The sequence below is a fragment of the Staurois parvus genome, unplaced genomic scaffold, assembly GCF_062004578.1.
Source record: "Staurois parvus isolate SC_StPar_1 unplaced genomic scaffold, SC_StPar_1.0 ptg000283l, whole genome shotgun sequence".
NCBI lineage: Eukaryota > Metazoa > Chordata > Amphibia > Anura > Ranidae > Staurois > Staurois parvus.
The window spans coordinates 8273642-8297740 of NW_028318079.1; the positions used below are offsets into that span (position 1 = coordinate 8273642).

The 24099-nt window shown below is 44.9% G+C and overlaps 1 protein-coding gene across 1 annotated transcript; it reads left to right on the forward strand.

Annotated features, from left to right (window-relative positions):
* Positions 1–610: 610 nt before the first annotated feature.
* Positions 611–21264, forward strand: LOC149458592 (mitochondrial mRNA pseudouridine synthase Rpusd3-like). Its single transcript, XM_089682073.1, has 9 exons — positions 611–816; positions 2722–2882; positions 5096–5140; positions 7591–7687; positions 8700–8807; positions 11013–11097; positions 12363–12489; positions 14241–14380; positions 17768–21264. Exons 1-9 carry the CDS (start codon positions 713–715, stop codon positions 17960–17962), a joined length of 1062 nt encoding a protein of 353 aa, XP_089538199.1. The 5' UTR covers positions 611–712; the 3' UTR covers positions 17963–21264.
* The last annotated feature ends 2835 nt before the right edge of the window (positions 21265–24099 follow it).

Consider the following 24099-nt stretch of genomic DNA (forward strand, 5'->3'; position numbering starts at 1 on the left):
GAAAATTGGCCTGGGCAGGAAGGGGGTGTTAGTGCTAGTGGTTAATAACAAAAGTTAAAAATATTGCTTTTTTCTCAAAATTCTCAGTCTTTCTTTGTTTATAGCGCAAAAAAATAAAAAACACCGAGGAGATCAAATACCACCGAAAGAAAGCTCTATTTGTGGGAAAAAAAGGACGTAAATTTAGTTTGGGTACAGCGTTGCATGACCGCGCAATTGTCAGTTAAAGCAATGCAGCGCCGTAGCGCCGTAGCGCAATAAATGGCCTGGTCAGGAAAGGGGGCAAATCATCTGGAGGGCAAGTGGGTAAAGTTCATTAAATAAAGAATAAAGGTGGAGTCCACTAAAAAGTTGGAGTGGAGGTCACGTTTCCTGTCCAGAGTGGAACTCCAGTCTGCAGCTACGCCCCTTTGAAAAATATACACAGGCAATATGTGACAGGAAACACGTGACCTCCACTTCCTTGCCTTGTGTCTATGAGTTGTTTGTTACATTAAAGTTCAATTAATTCAAAAAAAGTTGTAGCGGAGGACACGGGTTCTGTCGAGTGGAGCTCCACTCTGTAGACTTTGCCAGTGTTTTACATTAAAGTTCATTTAAAAAAAAAAAAGTGGAGGTCACGTGTTTCCTGTAGAAAACAGAGTTCCGTTCTGCAGCCATCCACCTCGGCATGGGTAGGGCTGTGCTGACATCTGATGGGTAGAGGGAGGTGATGGCTCTGCCCTGGAAGAGGACCTGTCTGCCTGTGTGTGGGCTGATCCGTCACATTACTGGCCTCCACATCCCCTCTGCAAGGAGGAGGCACTCAGTGCCCTGGTGAGTCCTTTATGTAGATAATTATGGGGACATGAGAGGACAGATGGAGTGCACCGCCTGTAACTCCTGCATGGATAGCAGGTGAAGCATGTGTCCTTCCACCCTAAACTGAGAGTTCAGAGTTTGGTAGACATTAGTGAGATCTCTACGTTGAGTTCCTGGGTCTGTACACTCGCTGTGCCCATTATGAGGGGTTCCCACCATCCCTGTGCTGAGTTCCTGGGTCTGTACACTCGCTGTGCCCATTATGAGGGGTTCCCACCATCCCTGTGCTGAGTTCCCAGGTCTGTACACCTGCTGTGCCCATTATGAGGGGTTCCCACCGTCTCTGTGCTGAGTTCTCGGGTCTGTACACCTGCTGTGCCCATTATGAGGGGTTCCAGGTTGGCGGGGACAAAGCTAGGCTCTCTTAACAGGGAGATCTCAATGCAGGAGGTAAAAGGCTAGCCATGCACTGTGCAATCTGATTGTATGACCTCATTTAGGGCCATCATACAGGTTACAATGTGACTATACAGTCATTAGACTTCCCAACACCATGAATAATGTGCACTCACTGAATGAAACCAATCGCTTTGTATCCAGGCAGGCCATTGCACTACATAAGTGATGGCAGATGTAAAGGAGATTGTACAATTAGATTGTGCAGTGTATGGTCAGCTTCAGGAAAAAATTGGATGACTCTGAGCGCCAGGCTCCACCTACAACTGGAAAATCACATTAACGTGAACTGACCCTATTGGAAACTGGAAGTGTACAAGAAACTATAAATGGATGATTGTTCTGGAATCCCTGTCATGCCCTGGGGGTCTCATCGGGCCCTCCGACTCCATCACTCCATAGGACGTCTATAGGTCAGGTAGGTTCTATTGACACACCGATACACTTTTTTTTTTTTTTTATTGGTAGATACCGATACTTTGTGCTGCGATTTGCATCATAAATATAAATGGGCGCAAATCACACTGCAAAGAACCGCATGTGATTTGAACAGGAATGTGGTGCGATTCCTTGTCCAAACTGCATGCGGTTTCCCACACAGCCAGGCTTGTCATAGTTACTTTGAGGCTGAGTTCACATAGGAGGGGTGGGGGAAACCTCCCTGCACCGATCCCCGCTATCACTCAACGAAAAGCTGCTTCACAGGTCTGGGGATTTGCAATCCTTGGGGGTTTCTCTCCTCCCTTTGCAGGGATAACAGTACAGGCTAGACAGCTACTGATTGGTCAGCACTGTCCATGTGACAGTGCTGACCAATCAGTAGCCACCTAGCCCATACAGTCATCCCTGCAAGGAGAGGCGAGAAAGCCGCAGGGATTGCAAATCCCCAGACCTGTGAAGCGGCTTTTCGTTGCGTGACAACGGGGATGGGTGCAGGGAGGTTTCCCGCACCGCTCCTGACAGCAGGGATCGGCAATCTGGTACAGCGGGACCAGGGGGGGATGAGGCAGAGGTCCATTGGATGGCTGGAACTGTTGGAGGCTGGGGAGAGAGAGCCATGGGAGAGGCAGGAGAAGCCAAAGCCGCAGCCACTGATGTCAACAGTCAGATCAGGAGCTGGTGGAACCCGCCATGCAGGGAGGTTTCCCCCACCCCTCCTATGTGAACTCAGGCTCAAAGTTACGATAACAAGCTTGGCTTCACACAGGAGCAGTGGGGAAACCGCATGTGATTTGGACAGGAATCGCATTGCATTCCTGTTCAAATCACATATGGTTCTTTGCAGTGGGATTTGCGCTCAGTAATTTTGCGCCACAAAGTATTGGTGTCTGGTATTGGGAGCATTTTCACAAGTATAAGTTCTCTCCATTGGCACTGACACCTGTATCGGCACTGGTGCATCCCTGTTGGGTTCCAGGGTTACGTTGGGAAATATGTATCACGGTGTTGTTTCCCTTGCGGTAGGTACCAGGAGATTCTGAAAACACAGGATAAAACAAAGAAGGTTAAGAAGGAAGACCGAGACCGGCAAAGCATCCTGAGGAACCCGGGGGTCGTCACCGTCAGTAGACTCAGCAAGGAGGAGCTGTGCCAGCATCTGGCTCAGAATGTTGTCTACAAGGAAGGTAAACCAAACCACAAAGAACGGCGCTCTACCGGACCTGGGAGCACCCACTGACATCCATGTGCAGGCTGCTGGATTCCTTCGAAGTCTTCAGTGCAGGGCTGCCCTGTCCTCTTCCTGCTGCTGAACTTCCAGCACTGTGGGAGGATAACCGCTTTAAAGCGGAGCTCCACCCAAAAGGGGAAGTTCCGCTTTAAGGACTGCTCCCCCGCTCCCCATTAAGGATTGGCACCTTTGGGGGGCAGGGGGGGAGCGGGTACCCGAATTTGACAGGTACCTGCTCCCATTTCCGGTCCAATCACCAGTTTTTGTAGCTGCAACCACACAATCTTTTTCCAGAGCAGCCTGTTTTTCTTTTGAGGTTTCCTGTGGGTTTTTCTTTGTATCCCGAAGAATTCTTCTGGCAGTTATGGCTGCAATCTTTCTTGGTCTACCTGACCTTGGCTTGGTATCAAGAGATTCTCGAACTTTCCCCTTCTTAATAGGTGATTTAACAGTACTGATTGGCATAGTCAAGGCTTTGGACATCTTTATATGTCTTTTTCCATCTTTATAAAGTTCCATTACCTTGTTACGCAGGACTTTTTACAGTTCTTTTCTGATCTTCATGGATCAGCCTAGTCAGTGCTTCCACATAAGAGCTAACAAACTCATTGACTATTTATACACTGACACTAATTGCAATTTGAAAAGCCACAAATGTGGGACATTAACTTCTAATAGGCATTTTAGCCCGTGTGTGTCACCTTGTGTGTCTGTACCAAGGCCAAACATTCCAGGGGAGGGAAACTTCTGATCCATTTGGGTGATTTCTGTTATCATTATGATTTAAAAAGGAGCCAAACAACTATGTGATAATAAATGGCGTCATATGATCATCATCCTTCAGTAAAAGGGCATTTTTGGCATGATCAGTCATATTTTCAATGTCAATGCCAAAATTTCACAATTTCTGCCAGGGTATGCAAACTTTTGAGCACAACTGTGTGTGTGTGTGTGTGTGTGTGTGTGTGTGTGTGTGTGTATGTATATATATATATATATATATATATATATATATATATATATATATATATATATATATATATATATATATATATATATATAATTTATTATAAATATTTTTTGTTTTTTTTTTAAATGTCTGTCTTTTTTCGTTTATATAATCAAAAATCCCAGTGATGATCAAATACCACCAAAAGAAAGCCCTATTTGTGTGAACAAAAATGATATAAATTTTATCTGTGTACAGTGTTGCATGATGACACAATTGCCAGTTTAAATTAGCACAGTGCTGAATAGCAAAAAAAAAAAAAAAAATGACCCGGTCATGAAAGGGGTAAAATCTTCCGGTGCTCAAATGATTAACTAAACTTCGACTTTAGGACCGGTTCCCATGGTTCTGCATGTTTCCATGCAAAAAAAAAAAGTATGGCAGGTGCGACTTTTAACCCATTCACGCCGGCCGCACACAAATGTGCGGCCTCCCGGCGTCTGGGCCGAGACGCTGAGCGGCCGCACATTTGCGTTCATGTAAGAAAAATCATATGTGCTGAGAGCACGCGCCCTGCTCGCTCTCAGCACCCATGTCTGGTACTCACGGAAAGGTCCCGGTCTGCTCTTTCGATCAGAACCTTTCCTACTCATGTGACCACCGTGCCGACGCGTCACGGCAGTCACATGATCCCTAAAACACGCCCTGCCTCCCGGCGTCTGAAACTCTTAAAGGGCCAGGAGGCTCCGGCGGGAAGGGGTTAAGATCGCTTCGCACCAAATCACTGTGGTACCATGTGTTTTGGTGGCTGTGAATACACCCACGTTTCCAAGATGCACGGGGGCACCATTAAGAATTAGTGGCACCCGCAAATCTGTAGCCAGCAGCACGCCCCTGTGCAGTGTGGGAAAACACGCACTTCCACGTATGTTCCCACGCCGTGATTGGTGTGATCCAGCAGCCCTTAATGTTCTCCTATTTAGATCTAGAATAAAGATGTAGAATGATTAGGAGAGTATTAATAAAGAGTAATCGGGGAGGTAACCCTCCGACCCCCCCCCCCCCCCCCCCCCTGCTATTTTTACAATTGGCATCTTGTGTGTTACTCCTTGGGGCACCTTCTTGAAAGTCCAGGTGTTGAGTTTCTCTCTTTTGAATGTTTTAGATCTAGAATACCTTTTTTATTTTACTGACTACAGCATTGTTCTGTTTTTTTTTAGGTCCGATCCTTGCCATTAACAAACCACAAGGACTGTCGATCACAGGTACACACCCATTGTATACAACAGTAATGACAGCCTGTCCCCACTCCACATTGATGTAAGCCAGAGATCGGATCATGAACCTTGAAAGCTGAACTCCAGGATTAGCAAATATGGTCTAAATACATTCACCCTGTGCATTCTTCCTGGAATCTTGCTGTGCTTTGTTGTATTTTTTTTCACATCTCTGCAGTATTCCAGAGTGAAACTTTGGCTTCCTGTAATAAAGACCAGTCACTGCTGCTCTCTCTCCTTGTGCAGGGTGACTGGTCTCGTCTCTGCCCCCAACTGTTTTCTGCAGGCAGCCTGTAGTGGGTGGGGCTTGTTGGGTCCCTCCCACAGCTCTGCTCTCTGCACAGCACACTGATGATGTCACCACTACGTTTCCACAGTAATATCCCGGTTTTTAAAGGCGTTTGGTGCACACAAATGGATTTTTATTCAATTTGGCTATTGAGGAATATATTAAATTTTTTTATTTTTTTTTTGCTGCCAACTTTAAGGCTTCGTTCACGCCTGGGAGTTTTTGCAATTTCAAAGCGCCCTGCTAAAATGACAGATCGCACAACACAAATTTCAGATGCCATTCATTTTAAAGGCACCTAAAAACGCAGTGGGGTTCTGCGACGATTGTCATGCAATAAATCGTGCTGCAATTGCATCACGTGAAGCTCGTTGCCCAAAAAGGAGCTTCTTTTGGGCGACAAGCTTCGCACGATGCGGTTTGCTGTGATTGTAGCGCAAATTTTTGCTCTACGTTTATGGCAGAACCGCACCACGCTTTAGGGTGCCATTAAAATGAATGGCATCTAAAAGATCGCATCACAAAGAAAGATCGCATCACAAAGTGAAGTGCAACGTTTCGGAGCCTCACAGGACCCCTTCATCAGGCATTTGAAGGGGTGACGAAGGGGTCCTGAACGACTCCGAAATGCTGCACTTTTCTTTGCGATGTGATCTTTTTGGAATGAAAACCTTTTTGGACCATATCGAGATCCGTGCTGTGCTGACGAATATGTACGTTTAACACAACAAACACTTTACTCCTGCGCTAGGAAAGGACTCAGTAGACCCAATAGGAATGTTCTGGAATTTTCTGGAATATGCACTGCTTGCTGCCCTCAACAGACCGGGGTGGTCCGAATACACTGGATACAAATGGAGAAACAGAAAAAGAACGCACCGACCTAGTGCATTATCGTTTAAAATAATTTATTGAAGAAACAAAATAGGTATCATACTCACAATAGACATAATAACACAGGCATGTCAAACTGAACAAGATGTATGATCCAAACAACATCTGAGTCCATACGATGGAACCCTGGATGACCAACTGGCTAACGCGTTTCGAGGACGCAACCTCTTCCTCAGAGCCAACCTTTGTGAGTATGATACCTATTTTTGTTTCTTTAATAAATTATTTTAAACAATAATGCACTGAATATGTACGTTTTTCCTATGGTGTTTCCAGTCCCAGCTGGCAGTCAGTACAGCGCCCTCTATTGATGAGCCGTACTGCCAGGAATGTGTGCGAAGGGAATATAGTTATTGTCAGTATAGCAGAGCGCTATGAAAATCATGGGCAGAATCACGCTGATTCTGCCCGCGACTCAAAACTCCCAGTGTGAACGGAGCTTAAAGTGTAAGTTCAACCTTTAAGAGACAATGAAAAGGTGAACTTACACCGTACAGCCTCCCCACCTTCCCCCTGGTCCCCTCTGTACTTACCTCTTTGTGTGATGAGCCGTCAGTGCCCAGGCAGCCAGTATAGCAGTCTGGTGATTTGAAATCTCTGCTCTTCTCTGTGCATCACTTCCAGGATGGATCAGAATGGTTCTGATTGGTCAGCACCAGCACAAATCATCCATCCCGGAAGCCCTGCAGAGAGAAGAGGGAGAATCTCTGGAACACTACACCGCCTGTGTGTGTACTGACAGCTCATCAGTACAACGGGGAACGGGAGGTAGGCAGGGTGTTCGGTCACCTTTTTTTTCTTTTTTTTTTTTTTTCTTTCTGAGAAGTTGAACTAAACCTTTAAAGTATCTAAAGCCAATTGTTTGTTTTTTTTTCTTTTTTTTTTTTCTTTTTTTTAGATGGAGTGCAGAATACTGGGGAGATTCACCCTCTCTATTTGTCCTGATGACCATCCACACTTGGACAGAAAGTAATGGGAAATTTTTACAGCTGTCACCAAAACAGGAATAGTGAAGACCTCTTCCAATGGGGACACCAGGTGATTTCCTCTTACTTCCTTTGTCTCCTCGGGACAGGAAGTGAAGAGAAATCTCCCCAAAGGGACATGTGTGTGATGTCAGCTGTCATCCAGCATGTAGCAATATATTAGATTGGGGTTAGAGCAGTGTCTGTATTAGCCAATCAGATCCTTCCCTGTATGGCGGTGGTGTCATCTATTCTCATTTCCTGTTAACAATGTTTCCTTTTATCTGTAGGAACTTCAGAGGAGATCTCTCTGGTGTCTCTACTACCGGATCTACAGCAGTTGTTGGAGGTCGAACCTGAACTGCATGTTGTGAAAGCAGCACCTAAGTACATATGTGATATTATTATTATTTATTTTCTGTGTATGGTAGTCACATTCTTACAGCCTCCAGCCAGAACTCCGGCTTTCCATTCAGTCTTGCACAGTTGTATACAGGGCCGGGACAAGGGGTGGGCAGGAGGGGCAGCTGCCCTGGGCACTGTGGTCATGCATAGCTAGTAAGCATGCAAATTAGTGCTCAGTTTTTGTTTTTGTTTTTTTGTTTGTTTTTTTACTTTTTTTTGGGGGGGGGGGATTTTTGCTGACACATAATGGTTATACATCTTGGGGGGCGGGGGGACAGTTTGGCATGTTTCTCCTAGGCCACGGGTGTCAAACTGGTGGCCCTCCAGCTGTTGCCAAACTACAAGTCCCAGGAGGCATTGCAATATTGACAATTACAAGAATAACTCCCAAAGGCAGAGGCATGGTGGGACTTGTAGTTTCTCAACAGCTGGAGGGCTGCCAGTTTGACACCCCTGCCCTAGGCTCCAGATTACGTCCTCGCCTGGACTGAAATTGCTTCCTCTGATTTCACTGCACACTGTGAGCTTCTCACGATGTGCATTAGAAGCTGCAGCAGTTCAAATAGAGCCTGCCTCATTTTCTGAGTGGAGGACATCCAGCATCATCTAGCACTTTTCTCCCTGGCCCACCTTTTCAATCTCTGGAATTCAGTTTTTACAATCATGGAGCCTCAGCATTACATGTAGGCATTACCTAGGACGATCTGCATGCAAACACAGCCCACCTAGCAACACCCATCAAGGTATTTTGATATTTGCATAACTCCTCCCAAGAGCTTCCTTCAAATTTTCTCATCAGTAATGTCACAAACGAACATCGACTTGACTCCACTAACCATTAGAAAATGAAACAAATGTGCCAAAGAAATAACATTTTCAAAAGGCATTCTAGTGATGTATGGCCATCTTTATGTCCCACCCCACCAGACATGTAACCCATATGAGTGCACTTCTGTAGGATGGCTGTCATCTGTTCTCCTTGTCTCTCCTGTAGGGAGAGCTCCGGGCTCGTCCTCCTCTCCACCTGCCATGTGACAACCAAGCACTTTGAAGATTTTTATTCTCGGTGTCGGAAAGCAAAGAAACCGTTTACAACGTTCTGGTGAGTTTGTGTCTTCAAGTCCTGTAAGTTATACCCAAGATGTGTGAGCATTATGTACGATGCCAAAAGAATCCAAGTGAGCCTGTATAGGGCAAAGCAACAACTGAACTCGGGCATAAGTAAATATTGCCTAAATACATTCGTCATGTTTATTTTTTCTTGTATTTTGGTGCGCTTTGTGCATTTCTTCAAGATCTGTGCAGTATTCCAGTGTGAAATGTTGGCTTCCTGTAATAAAGACCGGTCACTGCTGCTCTCTCCTTGTGCAGGGTGACTGGTCTTGTCTCCGCCTCCTCCTGTAGTTTATTGCAGGCAGCCTGTAATGGGTGGAGCTTGCTGGACCTTTCCCACATCTCTGCTCTATGCATAGGATTTGTACAGCACAGTGATGTCACTGCTGCTTTTACAAAGTAATATCTGGCATTTAGTACACATAGTGGTTTTATATAGTCGATTGCTACTGAGGAATATATTTGAATGAAGGTTTTTGTGCCAGTCTACTCAGCATCTTGTACTGCCGTTCTGTGAAGAAACATAAATAACACATACGTCTTAGATAGTAGAGTACTAGGCAGGGGCGGACTGACAACTCATGGGGCCCCTGTGTCCTTGCCCAAACTGAAAAAAGACTATGACAAAGGTACCAGGGGCATCTCATGGGGCCCCCTACTGACCCTGGGCCCTTGGGCAGTGCCCGAGGTTCAAATGGTCAGTCCGCCCCTGCTCCCAGGATCAGGCCCTCCTAACCCTCTTGTATTGAACTGTATTGTCTCCCGTTATATTGTAAAGCGCTGAGCAAACTGATGGCGCTATATAAATCCTGTATTATAATAATAAAACTTCCAAATACAGGGAGCATGTGACCTGCAGCAATGGTGATTGGTCGCACAGCCACCAATGATGTCACATGGAGGCAGACAGAGTCCTAAGCCCTGTGTAAGCTCTAGACTCAAACACAGGGCTTCATTTCTTTGTTTCTGGCAGCCAAATAGAACAGTTGAGGGGGCAGGTAGACGAAGCTGTTGCTTTGCTTTGCAAGGGATCTCTTTAAGGTTTTAGATTTTTTTTTATTTTTTTTTGGTTCCTCAAAGTTAGCAGACGCATTGTCAGCATGCTGTGTACTCTTGTTAGCCCGGATTCTGTTGAAGACAGCAATACACGTGTGCTGAAAGTTGACCGGTTCCTGCTGAACTGGCCAACTTTTGGTACATGTGTACTGGGCTTTAGTTGGCCATTAGGCTGCTTATCTGATAGAACTGTTAGACAACCCAATGACCATCTGAAGGAGTGAACACAGCAGGCTGACAACGCTGCTGTTAATGGCAAGGGTGAGCCTTAAGGTGGGAATACACGATTAGAAAATCAACTGATCGGTCATCCGACGACCAAGAGGCGTTCGTTCGCTGGTCGAAATCGTGGGCCACATTAACCAATCTAAAAAAAATTGTTGGGCAATACGTAGTGTTGACGTCTTCCGTACAAGTGAAAGTGATGCGGTGTGCGTGTGACCTCGTAGCCACGCCCTTCCGGACAGAACGAGCGATATACACGATTACCAGCAATGAGTATAATATCGTTTATTACATGACTTATATACATAAATAGTGATACATAAAATATAATCTGCAGAATTCTGGTTTCATCATCTCATTAGCACAATCTACTTTTAACATTTGGATTTTTCCTTCATGTTTACGAAGATTCCTTGGATATAAACATCCGGGTTATCTTCTGTTTCCGCTCATGCGTGATAGCGCTTGATTGATTTTTTTTGTACGACTGTCATACCACCGCATAGAAAATCGATCGTTCGTATGCAAAACGACAATTTTTCGTTCACAATATCGTTATCGTTTAACACATCCTACTCATTATATATTTCAGGTACTTATAGAGCGCCATCAATTTATGCAGCAATATATATATATATATGTATATATATTTTTGTACATTCACATCAGTCCCTAACCCTCAAGGGGTGTACAATCTAAGGTTCCTAACTTACATTCATACATACACATACTAGGGCCAATTTAGACAGGAGCCAATTAACCTACCAGCATGTCTTTGGAGTTTGGGAGGAAACCAGAGTACCTGGAGGAAACCCACGCAGGCACAGGGAGAACATGCATACTCCATGTAATTAGTGTCGTGGCTGGGATTTGAATAAAGACTTCTTATAAATAATGGCCACTTATTTTTCAGTGTTATCACTTTAGGAGTGCCAGACCCAGCGGAAGGGGATGTAAAAGTATCTCTGAAGGAGGAAAGTATTAAAGATCTAAGGCTGGTAAGTTGATTTGATGTCTCATTGGATTTGAGCAGCTTGTGGCCCTTCGGGGATTGAAGCTGAACTCCAGCCTTCCCTTCAGTCTTGTTGTTGTACAGCTCCTCTCCTGTACTGTAATTGCTTACTCTGATTTCACTGCACACTGTGAGCTTCTCCCAGTGGCGTCCCGAGGCAGGTGCGGGGGGTGCGGTTCGCACCGGGTGACACCGACCGCAAGGGGTGACACTGGACCCGCTCCACAAAAAGGTAAGTTGTAAAGCAAGCCAACGATTGTCAGCTTTCTTTACAACTTACCTTTTCTTGGAGCGGGTCCGGTCTCGCCCCGTATAGGTTGCATGCGGACGATCCTGCGGGGTGACACCAGTGTATCGGCAAGATGTGTCTCCCATGTAGATATGTCCCCCTAAAGCAACTGCACATGTCCTGGTTTCAGGCACGATCATTCGATCTATTGATCGTGCCTGAAACCAGGACATGCGCAGTTGTCCCGGACCCGCTCCAAGAAAAGATAAGTTGTAAAGAAAGCTGACGATCCCCGCAGGATGGATTGGATCTGCGGATTGAGCATAATGGATTGTAGTCTGATCCATTATGCTCAATCTGCAGATCCGATCTATTCTGCGGGGATCGTCGGAGGGGGTGTCACCAAGTGTGATCGCACCTAGGGACGCCTCTGGCTTCTCCCATTGTTCGTTAGAAGCAGGTCACATGGGGCCTGTCTCGTTTTCTGGCTGGAGGACATTCAGCACCCTTTAGGCCTTTCCTCCCCAGCCTGAATGTCCCTGGCCCAACCCTTTCATTCATTGGATTTCAGTTTTTTCCAATCATGCAGGCTCAGGAACACTTGGGGGTGTTACCTAGGGGGGGGGGGTCTGCATACAAATAAAGCCTGACTCAGAATGCCCACTGCTCCCAATAATTAAGACGCTTTAATATTTGCATAACTCCTCCCAAGAACCAGCTCATTGTTTTCTTAGGGACTGAGGGCTCTTGAGAGGAGTACTGAAGCAGGGGGCTGTGGTGTATTCAGGGAACTACTGTATGTACAGCACCTTGTTGGCCCCTCACAATAGCTATGACCTGCCTGCACTGCATAGAGAAGCACAGACACCCAGTGATAATGTCACTGGGTCTAAAATAAGGTATGCAATGAAAAGATTTTATTTACAAATGTCATTAACATGTTGCTCGGGGAAGGAGGTATGAAATAAGCAGATGTGTTGAAATATTTTTCTGTGTAGATGCAGTTTATGATTTTTGTACAGGTCATTCCAGTGACTGATCCATCCAGAGGGAGCCTGGAGAGGAGAGAGTTGAAGGAGACCTGTACATTCTATAAGGTTCTGGACTCTGTGGATGGTTGTTCTTTGTTACAGCTGCAGCCCATGAAAGGTACATCAGAAATGCTCTGTAGGCTCAATGATAGTCAGTGGTGAGACGTTTGCATGTCCTAGAACCCCTGTACTGCTCTATGTAACAAGGCCAGAGGGCAAAGGCAGCGCACCTGTGGTTGAAGGCCATGTACAGTATATTTTCAATGAGTGCGTAGTGCTCTAACCTCTTGGTGCTGGCGCCTCCCGGCCCTTTATAAGGGTTTCAGAAGCTGGGAGGGGTTTTAGGATCATGTGACTGCCGTGACACGCAGTCACATGATCGGGAAAGGTCTCGATCAAAAGTGGAGATCGGGACCTTTCCGTGAGTACCAGACATGTGTCCTGGGAGCGCGCAGGGCGTGCACTCTCAGCACATATGTTCTTTTTTAATAGAACGCAAATGTGCAGCCGCTCAGCGTCTAGGCCCAGACGCCGGGAGGCCGCACTTTTGCGTTCGGCCGGCGTGAAGAGGTTAAATGTCAATCCAATTGCTAAAATCACATACAAGCTTTTCATATCTGCAACTTTCATTCTAATCATTCCTGCTGATCCTGCCATGAATGTACAGTACTTGTGCAGGCACTTCCTGTTAGAGGGCGACAACGCTCTGTCTTTGTCTACCAGTTGTGCTCCTGTGTTGTCACACTGTAACACGACCTCTTACAGAGATTACAAGTGGCTGTTTGAACCCACATCACACAGGCATGGTCTACTGCTGTCATCGGGAAACCCACCCTGAGAAATGTCATGCAGCCATCACTGGAGTGCATGTAGACAGGAAGAAGCTGCAGGAGATCAGAAGTAACAAAGGATACATAAAGATTGTTTTATCCAGTTTACTACCGTTTACAAAAAAATAATAAATGCACATTATTTAGCAGGTAAAAGATGTGCATTTCATTTTTCTTTTTTTGTTTATCCCCCCCCCCCCCCTCCAATGTGTTGAACATTATCTACAGCAGCGGTGTCCAATATTTCTAAATAAAGGGCAAGATTACTGTCCTTCAGACTTTAGGGGGGCTAGACTGTAGCCGGTAATAGTGGTCCTTCATTGGTGTCAGTTGAAGCAATAGTGCCTCATTATTCGTGAGAGAAATAGTGCCCCATCGGAGGTATCAGTGAGAGGAATGGTGCCCCATCATTATTATTGGGGGAGGAATAGTGCTCCATCGTTATTACTGGGGGAGGAATAGTGCCCCATCATTGGTGTCAATGGGAGGAATAGTGTCCATCTTTGGTGTCGGCAGGAGGAGCAGTGCCCCGTCATTGGTGTCAGCGGGAGGAGCAGTGCCCCGTCATTGGTGTCAGCGGGAGGAGCAGTGCCCCGTCATTGGTGTCAGCGGGAGGAGCAGTGCCCCGTCATTGGTGTCAGCGGGAGGAGCAGTGCCCCGTCATTGGTGTCAGCGGGAGGAGCAGTGCCCCGTCATTGGTGTCAGCGGGAGGAGCAGTGCCCCGTCATTGGTGTCAGCGGGAGGAGCAGTGCCCCGTCCTTGTTAGTGAGAGGAATAGTGTCCCATCATTGGTGTCAGTGGGGAGAATGTGGGTGTCCCGTTGTCTGTCAGGAATTACAGTATCCCCCACTGTTCCTGACAGTGGGGGAAATAGTGTCCCAAGGGCTGGATAAAGCCAAGAAAAAGGCCACATCTGGCCCCCGGGCCGCAGTTGGGAGACCACTGTCTTACAGTCACGTAAAAATGGAATAGCTCCTTTTGGGGAGGATTATTTGCATTTATCATTATTTTATATTTTTTTACTACTTTTTATTTTCAGTCTTTAAAGACCAGCTGCTGGTTCAATGCACCCTGAAGTTTTGTCCAGTACTTGGCGATCACACGTACAGCATGCGGGTAGCAAAGATTTTGGGAAAGGACATCTACATCCCCTTTGATGTGGCTCTTCCACAAACTCAGGTAGATGCTTGGCTGATTTTCTTAAAGAGTACCTGTCACATTTCCAGTATAAATAATGTTCTAGAGCCAGTATACAAAATGTTACAATGTGAAGCGTTGCTGCTCTTTGCCGAAATGTGAACTCCATGCAGATATAAGACACAATTGAATGCAGCTCTGTTATCATTCCGTGTATTTTGTAACCCCTTCCAGCCCAGCCCAGGGTCTCTGTATCAGGGTCTTTATGCCTGGTGGGTGGGAAAGACCAGCCGATCGTGTGACCATTGCAATTGCCTATCAGTGGTTGTGTGATTGTGAGCCAGTCCTGCCAGCTTCCAATCATTAAGGGCTCATGTACACTGCAGCTGATAAACTGACTCAGGAGCCATTCAGCATTTTTTTCAGCAGCCCATGAACTCTCCTTCATGTTTTCCTATGTGTCCATGTACACAGAGTCGTTTACAGGCAGTTGAGTTTCCAGTTGTTTTTTTGAACGCGGCAAACTGGAGTAGATTTTACCAGCGTTTCAAACGCTTGTAAACGCGGTTAACTGCGTTTATAAGCATTTGCGTTTAGAAGCATTTTTTTTAACTGTTCCATGTCCAGATGCTGTCCAGAGCCTTTTTTCATCATCAGAAATGCATGCAAAGCGTTTTCCATGTATTCAAATGGACCCGGCACACCAGCGCAGTCAGTTCCAGGTTTCGCGTGAAGGAAACAATGGTAGAACGCACCTCATTATGCTCATGATGGGATCCATAGTGAATACAACCAGAAAAGACAGGTCATCTCAACAAATACTGCTCTCTCTGCTTCTGCTCTCTATTCTTCTCAAAATGTCTGAAATAGTTAATTTTTTACTATTTTTCAGTGCATTCTGGGCGTTTGGGAAGGTCTCCTGAGGTTATCTTTTAAAAATGCTTCTAAACACAAACGTGCATAAATGCGGTATGCAAATGCAGCTAAACTGACGTTTTTTTAACCTACGTTTTCCAGCAGTCAGTTTCCATCGTTCAGAAGAGTTTTCCAAACACCCTGTGTACATGAGCCCTTATAGAGACCAAAGGCTATCTTTGATAGCTTGGTCACTGTGCTGGGTATACGAAGTGAGCACGCCTTCAATTCATAAAGCTCTGCCTCCCACGGACGCATATATGAGATGCGTGGGTTCTAAAGCCCACTCATTTTGCATTACGTGAACGGTAAGAGGTTAATGTAAGCCGTGTAAGTGCCTGAATGTGACTCAGTGTTCCCCGAACAGCAGAGCTCAGACTGGGAGTAAGAGAAACAGCATAAAGATGGCAGTAATGTTTGCTGCATTTCCTTTTGCTGTGGCGTATCCCGATAGGAGGAGAGAGTGAAGTGCCAGAGTTCAGCCTATCAAACCTACTGCTTTTCTATTCACTTTTCAGTCACAGGGGGTGTAGGGGAATAAGGTCTGTAAGTGTTAACTACTGCAATAAAAAAAACAAAAAACAAGGGCAAACGTGAAATTCTGTTTGAAACTGGACAAATCTGCTACAGAGACATTTGACATGATTCAGAAAGTTTATGGCGATGCTGCAATGAGTTGTTTGAAGTGTTTCGAGTAGCACACGAGAGCAGAGCAGAAGAACATCACTGGAAGACGAGGAGAGATCAGGAAGACCTTCAACAAGCTCAACCCTCGAAAATGTCGAAACCAATCGGCAATTTGTGCATGATGATCATTGGAGAACAATCCACAACATTGCTGCCATTGTCGGTATATCCTACGGCAGTGTTTCTCAACCTTTTTTTCAGTTTAGGCACCCTTAAAAATGACGGACAGTCCCGCGGCACCCTTAAAAATGACGGACAGTCCCGCGGCACCCTTAAAAATGACGGACAGTCCCGCGGCACCCTTAAAAATGACGGACAGTCCCGCGGCACCCTTAAAAATGACGGACAGTCCCGCGGCACCCTTAAAAATGACGGACAGTCCCGCGGCACCCTTAAAAATGGACAGTTCCGAGGCACCCTTTTAAAATGATGGACAGTCTTGAGGCACCCCATTCTAAAAGTGAAAAGTTTTATATAACGCAGCAACATCCACACATGTAGGACACCCAACATTAGAGGGGATTCATTCTTCCAAAGCAAATACACTTTTGCACACTGGTACTGACTAGTATTCCCATGTTTCTCCTCTCCCTCAGTTTTTCTCCATCACTGAGCTAATATGACCCCAGCACTGATGGAGGTGGGCAGGGAAGGGTCAAACTAGGATGCTGTGCAGGCAGCTGACATCCTGCTTTTCAACTGATGGTTGTCAGGACGCCGGCACCTAAGAAGGTCATAATGTTGCACAATGAAAACCCTGTGGCTTTGTGTAACTAAAAGGCAAGCTTGTGTACAGGTTTTGGGCAATTTTTAGGCATTTGGCCAAGGCACCCCTGAAGAAACATCAAGGCAGTCCAGGCTATTCTTGTGTAATTTGAACATGTGGCATGTTGCTGCCAAGTTCGACCCCAGGCTGCAATGATCTCACTTCTGCACTCACCAGATCTGGCTCCTGCAGACTTCACCCTCTTCGTAAAGAAGAGATCCAAGAATAGCAGAAGGTGCTTGATGCGCTTTGAAAAGACCTCCAGGACACATTCCAGAAGTGACCGGAACGCTGGGAGCGCTGTATTGCTTTGCAAGGGGACTATGTTGAAGGTGGAAGTGTGTGAACGTAGACAAAGTACTTTCTTGTAAACAGTGGTAGTCCCCAAACCTTTTGATACCATCTCCTCTGTATTGTAGTTGTAGGTATATGCCTAGAGTTCTGTTTTGTTTAAAATGATGTTTATGACGAGACCTATAATAAAAAATAAACACAAGAAAATATATTTTTATTTAATAACATACTACGGCATTGAAGAGGAAAAAGTGATGATAATCATTTGGGCCCCGTTGGCATTCCAGACTCATTGGGAGACATAATTTCACTTCAGACAGCCAAAATGAAAGCTCAACTCTAGGCAAATGGTCACCCAGTCAGGGCAAAAGTAAACAAAACAACTCGGGCTGCAGGGGTGAGCCTGGGCTTTAAACTCAACCAAAATGTTTCTCTAGCTTTAGATGGCTTGAGGAAGAATTACATTTCTGTCAGGCTTTTATTTCTGCCTGTGAATCTGTTTGATAGACTTCCCCCTTAATTCCTGTTCTCCAAATAAAAGGGATTATCACCGTGACAGAAAGGCGCAGATAGTAAACCATTTCAGATGTTCTAACCCCTCTTCACTGCTTAAATTGTATTGTTGTTTGTGTCCCTAGTGGAGACATTTCCCATCTTAATAAATCATCTCAATAGGAAAACCTATCCATTGTATTTATCCAACACCAGAGAAGTTTACTGAACATTGTGGTAACAAATGGATTCATTTTTGTCTTGGTTTTCTCCAGCGGGTAGAAGAGAGGATTCTTCGTAAGATGCATTTTTCAAGCCAGCTGATGCATCGGATGCCTCTTCACCTCCACCTTCACCAACTGTTAATGCCAAAGGATCCTCGAGGGAGGTATCCTGCACATATCCAGGCTCCACCCCTGCCCTTCTTCCAGCGGACAATGGAACTCTTGGGACTTAGGATGCAAAATTAACCTGCTTGCATCAAGCATGGTTTCATCTGCACATGGATTTCAGGATTGTCTAAGCCATTTCCAACTGTATCATGATTTCACTGTGGACTTTTAACTGTAGCTCCCTGCAGAATATATTTTTTGGGACAATTTGAGTGATCCCAAAACACATACAATCAGTAGCCTCGTTTCTGGATTTACAAAATATGTTTTTTTTTTGTTTAGTTTTTTTTAACTGTAATGCAACTTAAAATGACAGTGTCACTTCATGCTCTTAATTATTATGACTTTGTATTTTTAACACATAAACACATTTGATGTTTTATCATTACCTTTTCTAATGTTGGCCTCCAAGCATAGGTTGATGTGACTGTGGGCAAAATAAAATAAAAAGATGTGCAATACCATATAGAAAAAGTAATAGAAGTACCACTCCTCCACTAAAAGTTCAGAATGGGATTTTATTTAAAAATCTTCATAGGAAAGTCAACGTGTTTCAGGTGCTGTAGGAGTCCCCCTGTGTCAGGGCTGAGAAGGACCTAAAATCTGAACCGTGGACCATGCAATAACAGAGGCATGGACAATATCCATCCCCTGTCTACATGTGTGATTTCACTGCAGAATGAACAGTGTTGTCACCTTTTTAACCACTTCTCGTCCAGCACATGTCCGTAAACGGCCGGGCGGGAGCAGTGCAGGAGCGGGTTGCCGTTCATAAATGGCGCCTGCATTTTGAGCCTGTGTGTGCTCCATGGGAGTGCGCAGTACCGCGATCCGGTGTCTGCTTTGTCCTCCGGACACAGCGGAACACCGATCGCTGTACGGGACCTCAGTGATCACATGAATAGTAGTAAGCAAGATGTCACTTCCTGACATCATTGCTTACTACTAGTGAAATCTGTGAATGATCACAGAGATCACACGCTACAAGGCTATTCACAACAGCCTTGTACCATGTGACAAGCTGTGACCAACTGCAGCTCTCGTAGTAGGAGAAATGATTGCTTTTACAGCCTTTATGGTGTATTAAAAAAAAATCTTCAGGCAGTATATTTAAAAAAAAAACTAATAATATTAAAAAATAAATTATACATAATTAAAATAAATGATAATTTTTGGTTATACAGTGAAGGAAATAGATATTTGATCCCCTGCTGATTTTGAATGTTTGTCCACTCACAAAGAAATGATCAGTCTAAAAATCAAATGGTGTATTGTAACACTGAGAGAGAGAATAGCAACAACAAATTCAGCAGAAATGCATGTCTAACAAATGATGCACTGATTTGCATGTTCACAAGGGAAATAAGTATTTGATCCCCTTCACAAAACATGACTTAGTACTTGTTGGCAAATACTTTGTTGGCAATTACAGAGGTCAGATGTTTCCTGTAGTTGGCCACCAGGTTTGCACACATCTCAGGAGGGATTTTGGCCCACTCCTCCTGGCAGATCCTCTCCAAGTCCTTAAGGTTTGGTGGCTGACTTTTGGCAACTCAAACTTTCAGCTCCCTCTACAGATTTTCAATCGGATTAAGGGGTGGAGAATGGCTAAACCACTCTTCTTGAGCCACTCCTTTGTTGCCTTGGCTGTGTGTTTTGGGTCATTGTCATGCTGGAACACCAATCCAAGACCCATTTTCAATGCCCTGGCTGAGGGAAGAAGGTTCTCACCCAAGATTTGATGGTACATTGCCCCGTCCATCGTCCCTTTGATGCAGTGCAGTTATCCTGTCCCCTTAGCAAAAAAACACCCCCAAAGCAGAATGTTTCCACCACCATGTTTGACAGTTGGGATGGTGTTCTTGGGGTCATAGGCAGCATTCCTCTTCCTCCAAACTTGTTGAGTTGATGCCAAAGAGCTCGATTTTGGTCTCATCTGACCACAAAAATTTCAACCAGTCCTCCTCTGCATCATTCAGATGTTTAGTGGCAAACTTCAGACATTTGCTTTCTTGAGCAGAGGGACCTTGTGGGCACTTCAGGATTTCAATCCTTGTCGGCATAGTGTGTTACCAATTGTTTTCTTGGTGGCTGAAGATCATTGACAAGATCCTCACATGTAGTTCTGGGATGATTCCTCACTGTTCTCATGATCATTGACACTCCACGAGGTGAGATCTTGCATGGTGCACCAGGCCTAGGGAGACTGACAGTTGTTTTGCGGTTTTTCTATTTCACGAATGATTACACCAACTGCTTGGCCATAGTTTGGTAGCCCAGTCCAGCCTTGTGTAGGTCTACAATCTTGTCCCTGACATCCTTTGACAGCTCTTTGATCTTTGCCATGGTGGAGAGTTTGGAATCTGATTGTTTGATTGCTCCTGTGGACAGGTGTCTTTTATACAGGTAATTAAATGAGATTAGCAGCACTCCCTTTAAGAGACTGCTTCTAATTTCAATTTGTTACCTGTATAAAAGACATCTGGTAGCCAGAAATCCTGCTGAACACATTTCCTTCACTGTATCTGGTTTATCCACTTGCCTACTGGGCACTTTTACCCCCTTCCTGTCCAGACCAATTTTCAGCTTTCAGTAGTCTTATACTTTGAATGACAATTGTGCGGTCATGCAACATTGTACCCAAACTAAACTTTTATCTTTTTTTTTAGATAAATAGAGCTTTCTTTTGGTGGTATTTAATCACCAGTGGGGTTTTTATTTTTTGCTAAACAAACCAAAAAAGACCAAACTTTTTTTAGTTTTTAGCTTTTTTAGTTCTGTTATAAAGTTTTTAAAAAAGTAATTTGTCTCCTTCACTGATTGGCACAGATAGGCTGCACTGATGAGGAGTCACTGATATGTGACACTGATGAGGCTGCACTGTTAGGTGGCACTGATTCAACTGATGGGCAAAATGAACAGCCTCTTTACCTTTAGTAAATCAACCCCATGATGTTTCCTGATCTGACTGTAACCAGCTGGATCAAGAATCCCGATCCAGGACTCTAAGGCCTGGTTCAAACAAGTGCAATGCGTTTTTGAGGAGATTGTGGCTAAATTGTTAGCACTTCCACCTGGCAGTACTAGGGTCATTGGTTCATATGCCAACCTCGGCACCACCTGCCTGGGGTTTGCATGTTCTCCTTGTGCCTGCGTGGATTTCTCCGGGTACTCCGGTTTCCTCCCACACTCCAAAGACATGCTGATAGGTTAATTGGCTCCTGTCTAAATTGTCGCTAGTATGTGTATGTATGAATGTGAGTTAGGGACCTTAGATTGTACACCCCTTGAGGGTTAGGGACTGATGTGAATGTACAATATATATGTAAAGCGCTGCGTAAGTTGACAGTGTACCTGTAATAAATAAATTTGAAGTGCGACTTGTGAGTGATTTTGACATGATTTCATGCAGTTTCATCCCTAGTAGTCAAGGTGTTGCTGCTTTACCTGGATAAAGAGTTGAAGGTTAAAAAACATGAAATCACTTTCCAGATCGCATCAGAATCGAATATACGTGCAATTTCTGTGTGATTCCTTTGAACTCTATGGGGCCAAAATTGTTCTGGAATAGCATCAAAGTTCCAAAATTGCTCCATACTGAGTTGCATTCATGTGAATGGACATCATTGAGAACAATGTGATTTCCATCATCATGCAATTCTGTGCGACTCAAGTCTGAACCAGGACAGAGGCCTTACAGGGAATATGAATGAAATGGCCAGAAGAAAACACATGATAAGCAGTTATAAAACTTTATTTGCACAGAGCTGGGACAACCAGCACCATCACATTTCTCCAGGGAGGTAAAGGTAGATAGTGAGAGAAGAGTGCATTTTTCTGCAGTGATTGTTCATTTTCCAAACCGTTTTACATCAATCAGTACAGAAAAAGTATATATCACAGTCTCATGTATGCAATAGTAAAGCACAGTGTATGCACCATTTTTAGCCTGTAGGGGGCCTCACAAACAGCACGGGTCATATAGTCTCTGAGGGCGTATGTCTGGTCAAAGTTACAAAAAAAAAAAAAGTATTAAGTACATCTCTTCAATATGTGCACAGTTCCCTATATTTTATTTCTCATTAAAAAAGTACCAAAAAATACCTGTTGACCGTGTCCGAAATCCAGTGTGCTCATGACCTCTTTTAGTGAACTGACACCACTGCCTCTGCTTCACTGAAATCCCAAGGAAAGAGAAAATAGGTCCAATCTAAGTGCAGCATTAGAAGGAATTTATTGCAAGGTTAAAAATATTAGCAACTCACTAGACATAAGTTGATAAAAGACATGTCACCCTCGTACGGGGTCCTGAAGGATCCAGGAGCCGATATGCGGCACAGCGAGTCTGGGCATCCCGTTGATAGCTGAGAGCAGGTTCCCTGAGGCTGAGGAAGCGGCCGGCCGCGATGAAAGAACCAGCCTGGAGCACAAATGGCGCTGGAGCGGACGTGACGTCAGACGTCGGTGCGAGATGGCGTGAAACGGGTGGTAACGCGTTTCCAAGCACAGCTTATTCTTCAGGCCTTTAGGAGGTCTGAAGAAGAAGCTACGCTTCGAAACGCATTACCGCCCCCTGTTTCACGCCATCACGCTCTGACATCATGTCTACTCCAGCGCCATCTCCGCTCCAGGCTGGTTCCTTCATCGTGGCCGGATGCTTCCTGTGCCTCAGAGAACCTGCTCTCAACTACCAATGGGACGCCCAGACTCGCTGTGCCGGATTCTCGATCCTTCAGGACCCCGTACGAAGGTGACATGCCTTTTATCAACTTATGTCTAGTGAGTTGCTAATATTTTTAACCTTGCAATAAATGACTTTTAATGCTGCACTTAGATTGGCGCCCCTATTTTCTCTTTCCCTGTTTACAGAGTTCAGCTTTACTCTAAGGGAGCTGCCGCTGATGCTACCATTTATTGCCCACTGCCCCCCTTGAGTAACCACAGCCTGTCCAACAATCCCTCTCCCTTTAATTCCCCTGGCTATAAGTTGGACTTTATTTACGGACTTGTTATTGAACTTTTCACTGGATTTTTATTGGAATTTTAAGTTACTTTGGCTATACCCCTCCAACACCAAAATACCGATATATTTTACTGAAATCCCAGGCAGTGTTGTCAGTCCTGTCTGAGTTCTCTACTTGACTACAGTACACTTTTCCCTTGGGTTATGGAGAGGGGAAGGTGTTCTGTAATCCAGCAGAGAAGAGCTTGGAAGGGCTGACAACACTGTTTGGGAGTTCAGTGCAGCAGAAGCAGCGTTGTCACCTCACTACAGGAAGTTGGGAGCTCATTGGATTTCTGGCAGATTTGATTGGTCTTTTTCTGTACTTGCAGCATTTTTAAAGGGATAAAACAGTAAAATTTGCATTTATGGCAGAAATATGTTGAATATGTTTTTAAAGAGGGAAACTCGGAGAAGGTAGCACCAGTGAAGACTGTGGAATGGCCCACGCACCCAGGGTCCTGGGCTTCTTAGAGGCTGATTGTAAAGACAGCAACAGCAGCAGTTTAAAGTGCTAATTTTTTTTGGTGCAGAGAAGCTACTAGTTCAATACTTTGAGTCACCCCTTGGATCAAGAATGTAGAGAAAGTCACAGAAGAGTCAAATCCTGAGTGCTTTTTCCAGGTCACAAGTTATTGAAGCAAGAAACAGCCAGGCAGCCAACATTTACAGATAGACCCGTCAACAATGGCAGCCTCCATGTTTCTCTAAAACAAACCTGCCACTCCCCCAACTGATATGGCTAAGTTTACCAATGAAGATAAGACAGCACCGGGTTCTGATTGGTTACATGAGTCTTCCACTGCAGGGCCCCCGAGGAGCCTCCACAACTCTGTGGCCTACAATATTCAAACGTTCTGTCTTTGGAGATGTCGAGGCTGAAAATGTTCCCAATCATCCCACAATGCAATGTGTATATAGGGAGGTGCAGGAAGCGATTCCAGCTGCTGACTTTTGAAAAAGTCAGTGTTTGCATATTGCAGGTTTTACAGTATCATGCCGCAGCAACAGATTCTAATGCAAGAGATACCTTTCAATACTGTCTAGTCTGCATTGGTAAGGTCTCTGAGTTGGTGATAGGTTGACTTTAGAGAGACTCTGTCACCTTGAAAAAAATAAAAATATAGGCACTGTATACCTGCAGCGTTCATGTTTTTAAGGTGACAGAGTCTCTTTAAAACCAAAGGTCAATGCATGGACTGACAGATGAGAT

Excerpts from the sequence above, each read along its gene's own strand:
- LOC149458592 (XM_089682073.1), top strand. The coding sequence starts at position 713 with ATGGCTCTGCCCTGGAAGAGGACCTGTCTGCCTGTGTGTGGGCTGATC. Across the intron at positions 11,098-12,362 it reads GTATTAAAGATCTAAGGCTG|GTCATTCCAGTGACTGATCC; the intron begins GTAAGTTGATTT and ends ATTTTTGTACAG. Across the intron at positions 14,381-17,767 it reads TGGCTCTTCCACAAACTCAG|CGGGTAGAAGAGAGGATTCT; the intron begins GTAGATGCTTGG and ends GGTTTTCTCCAG.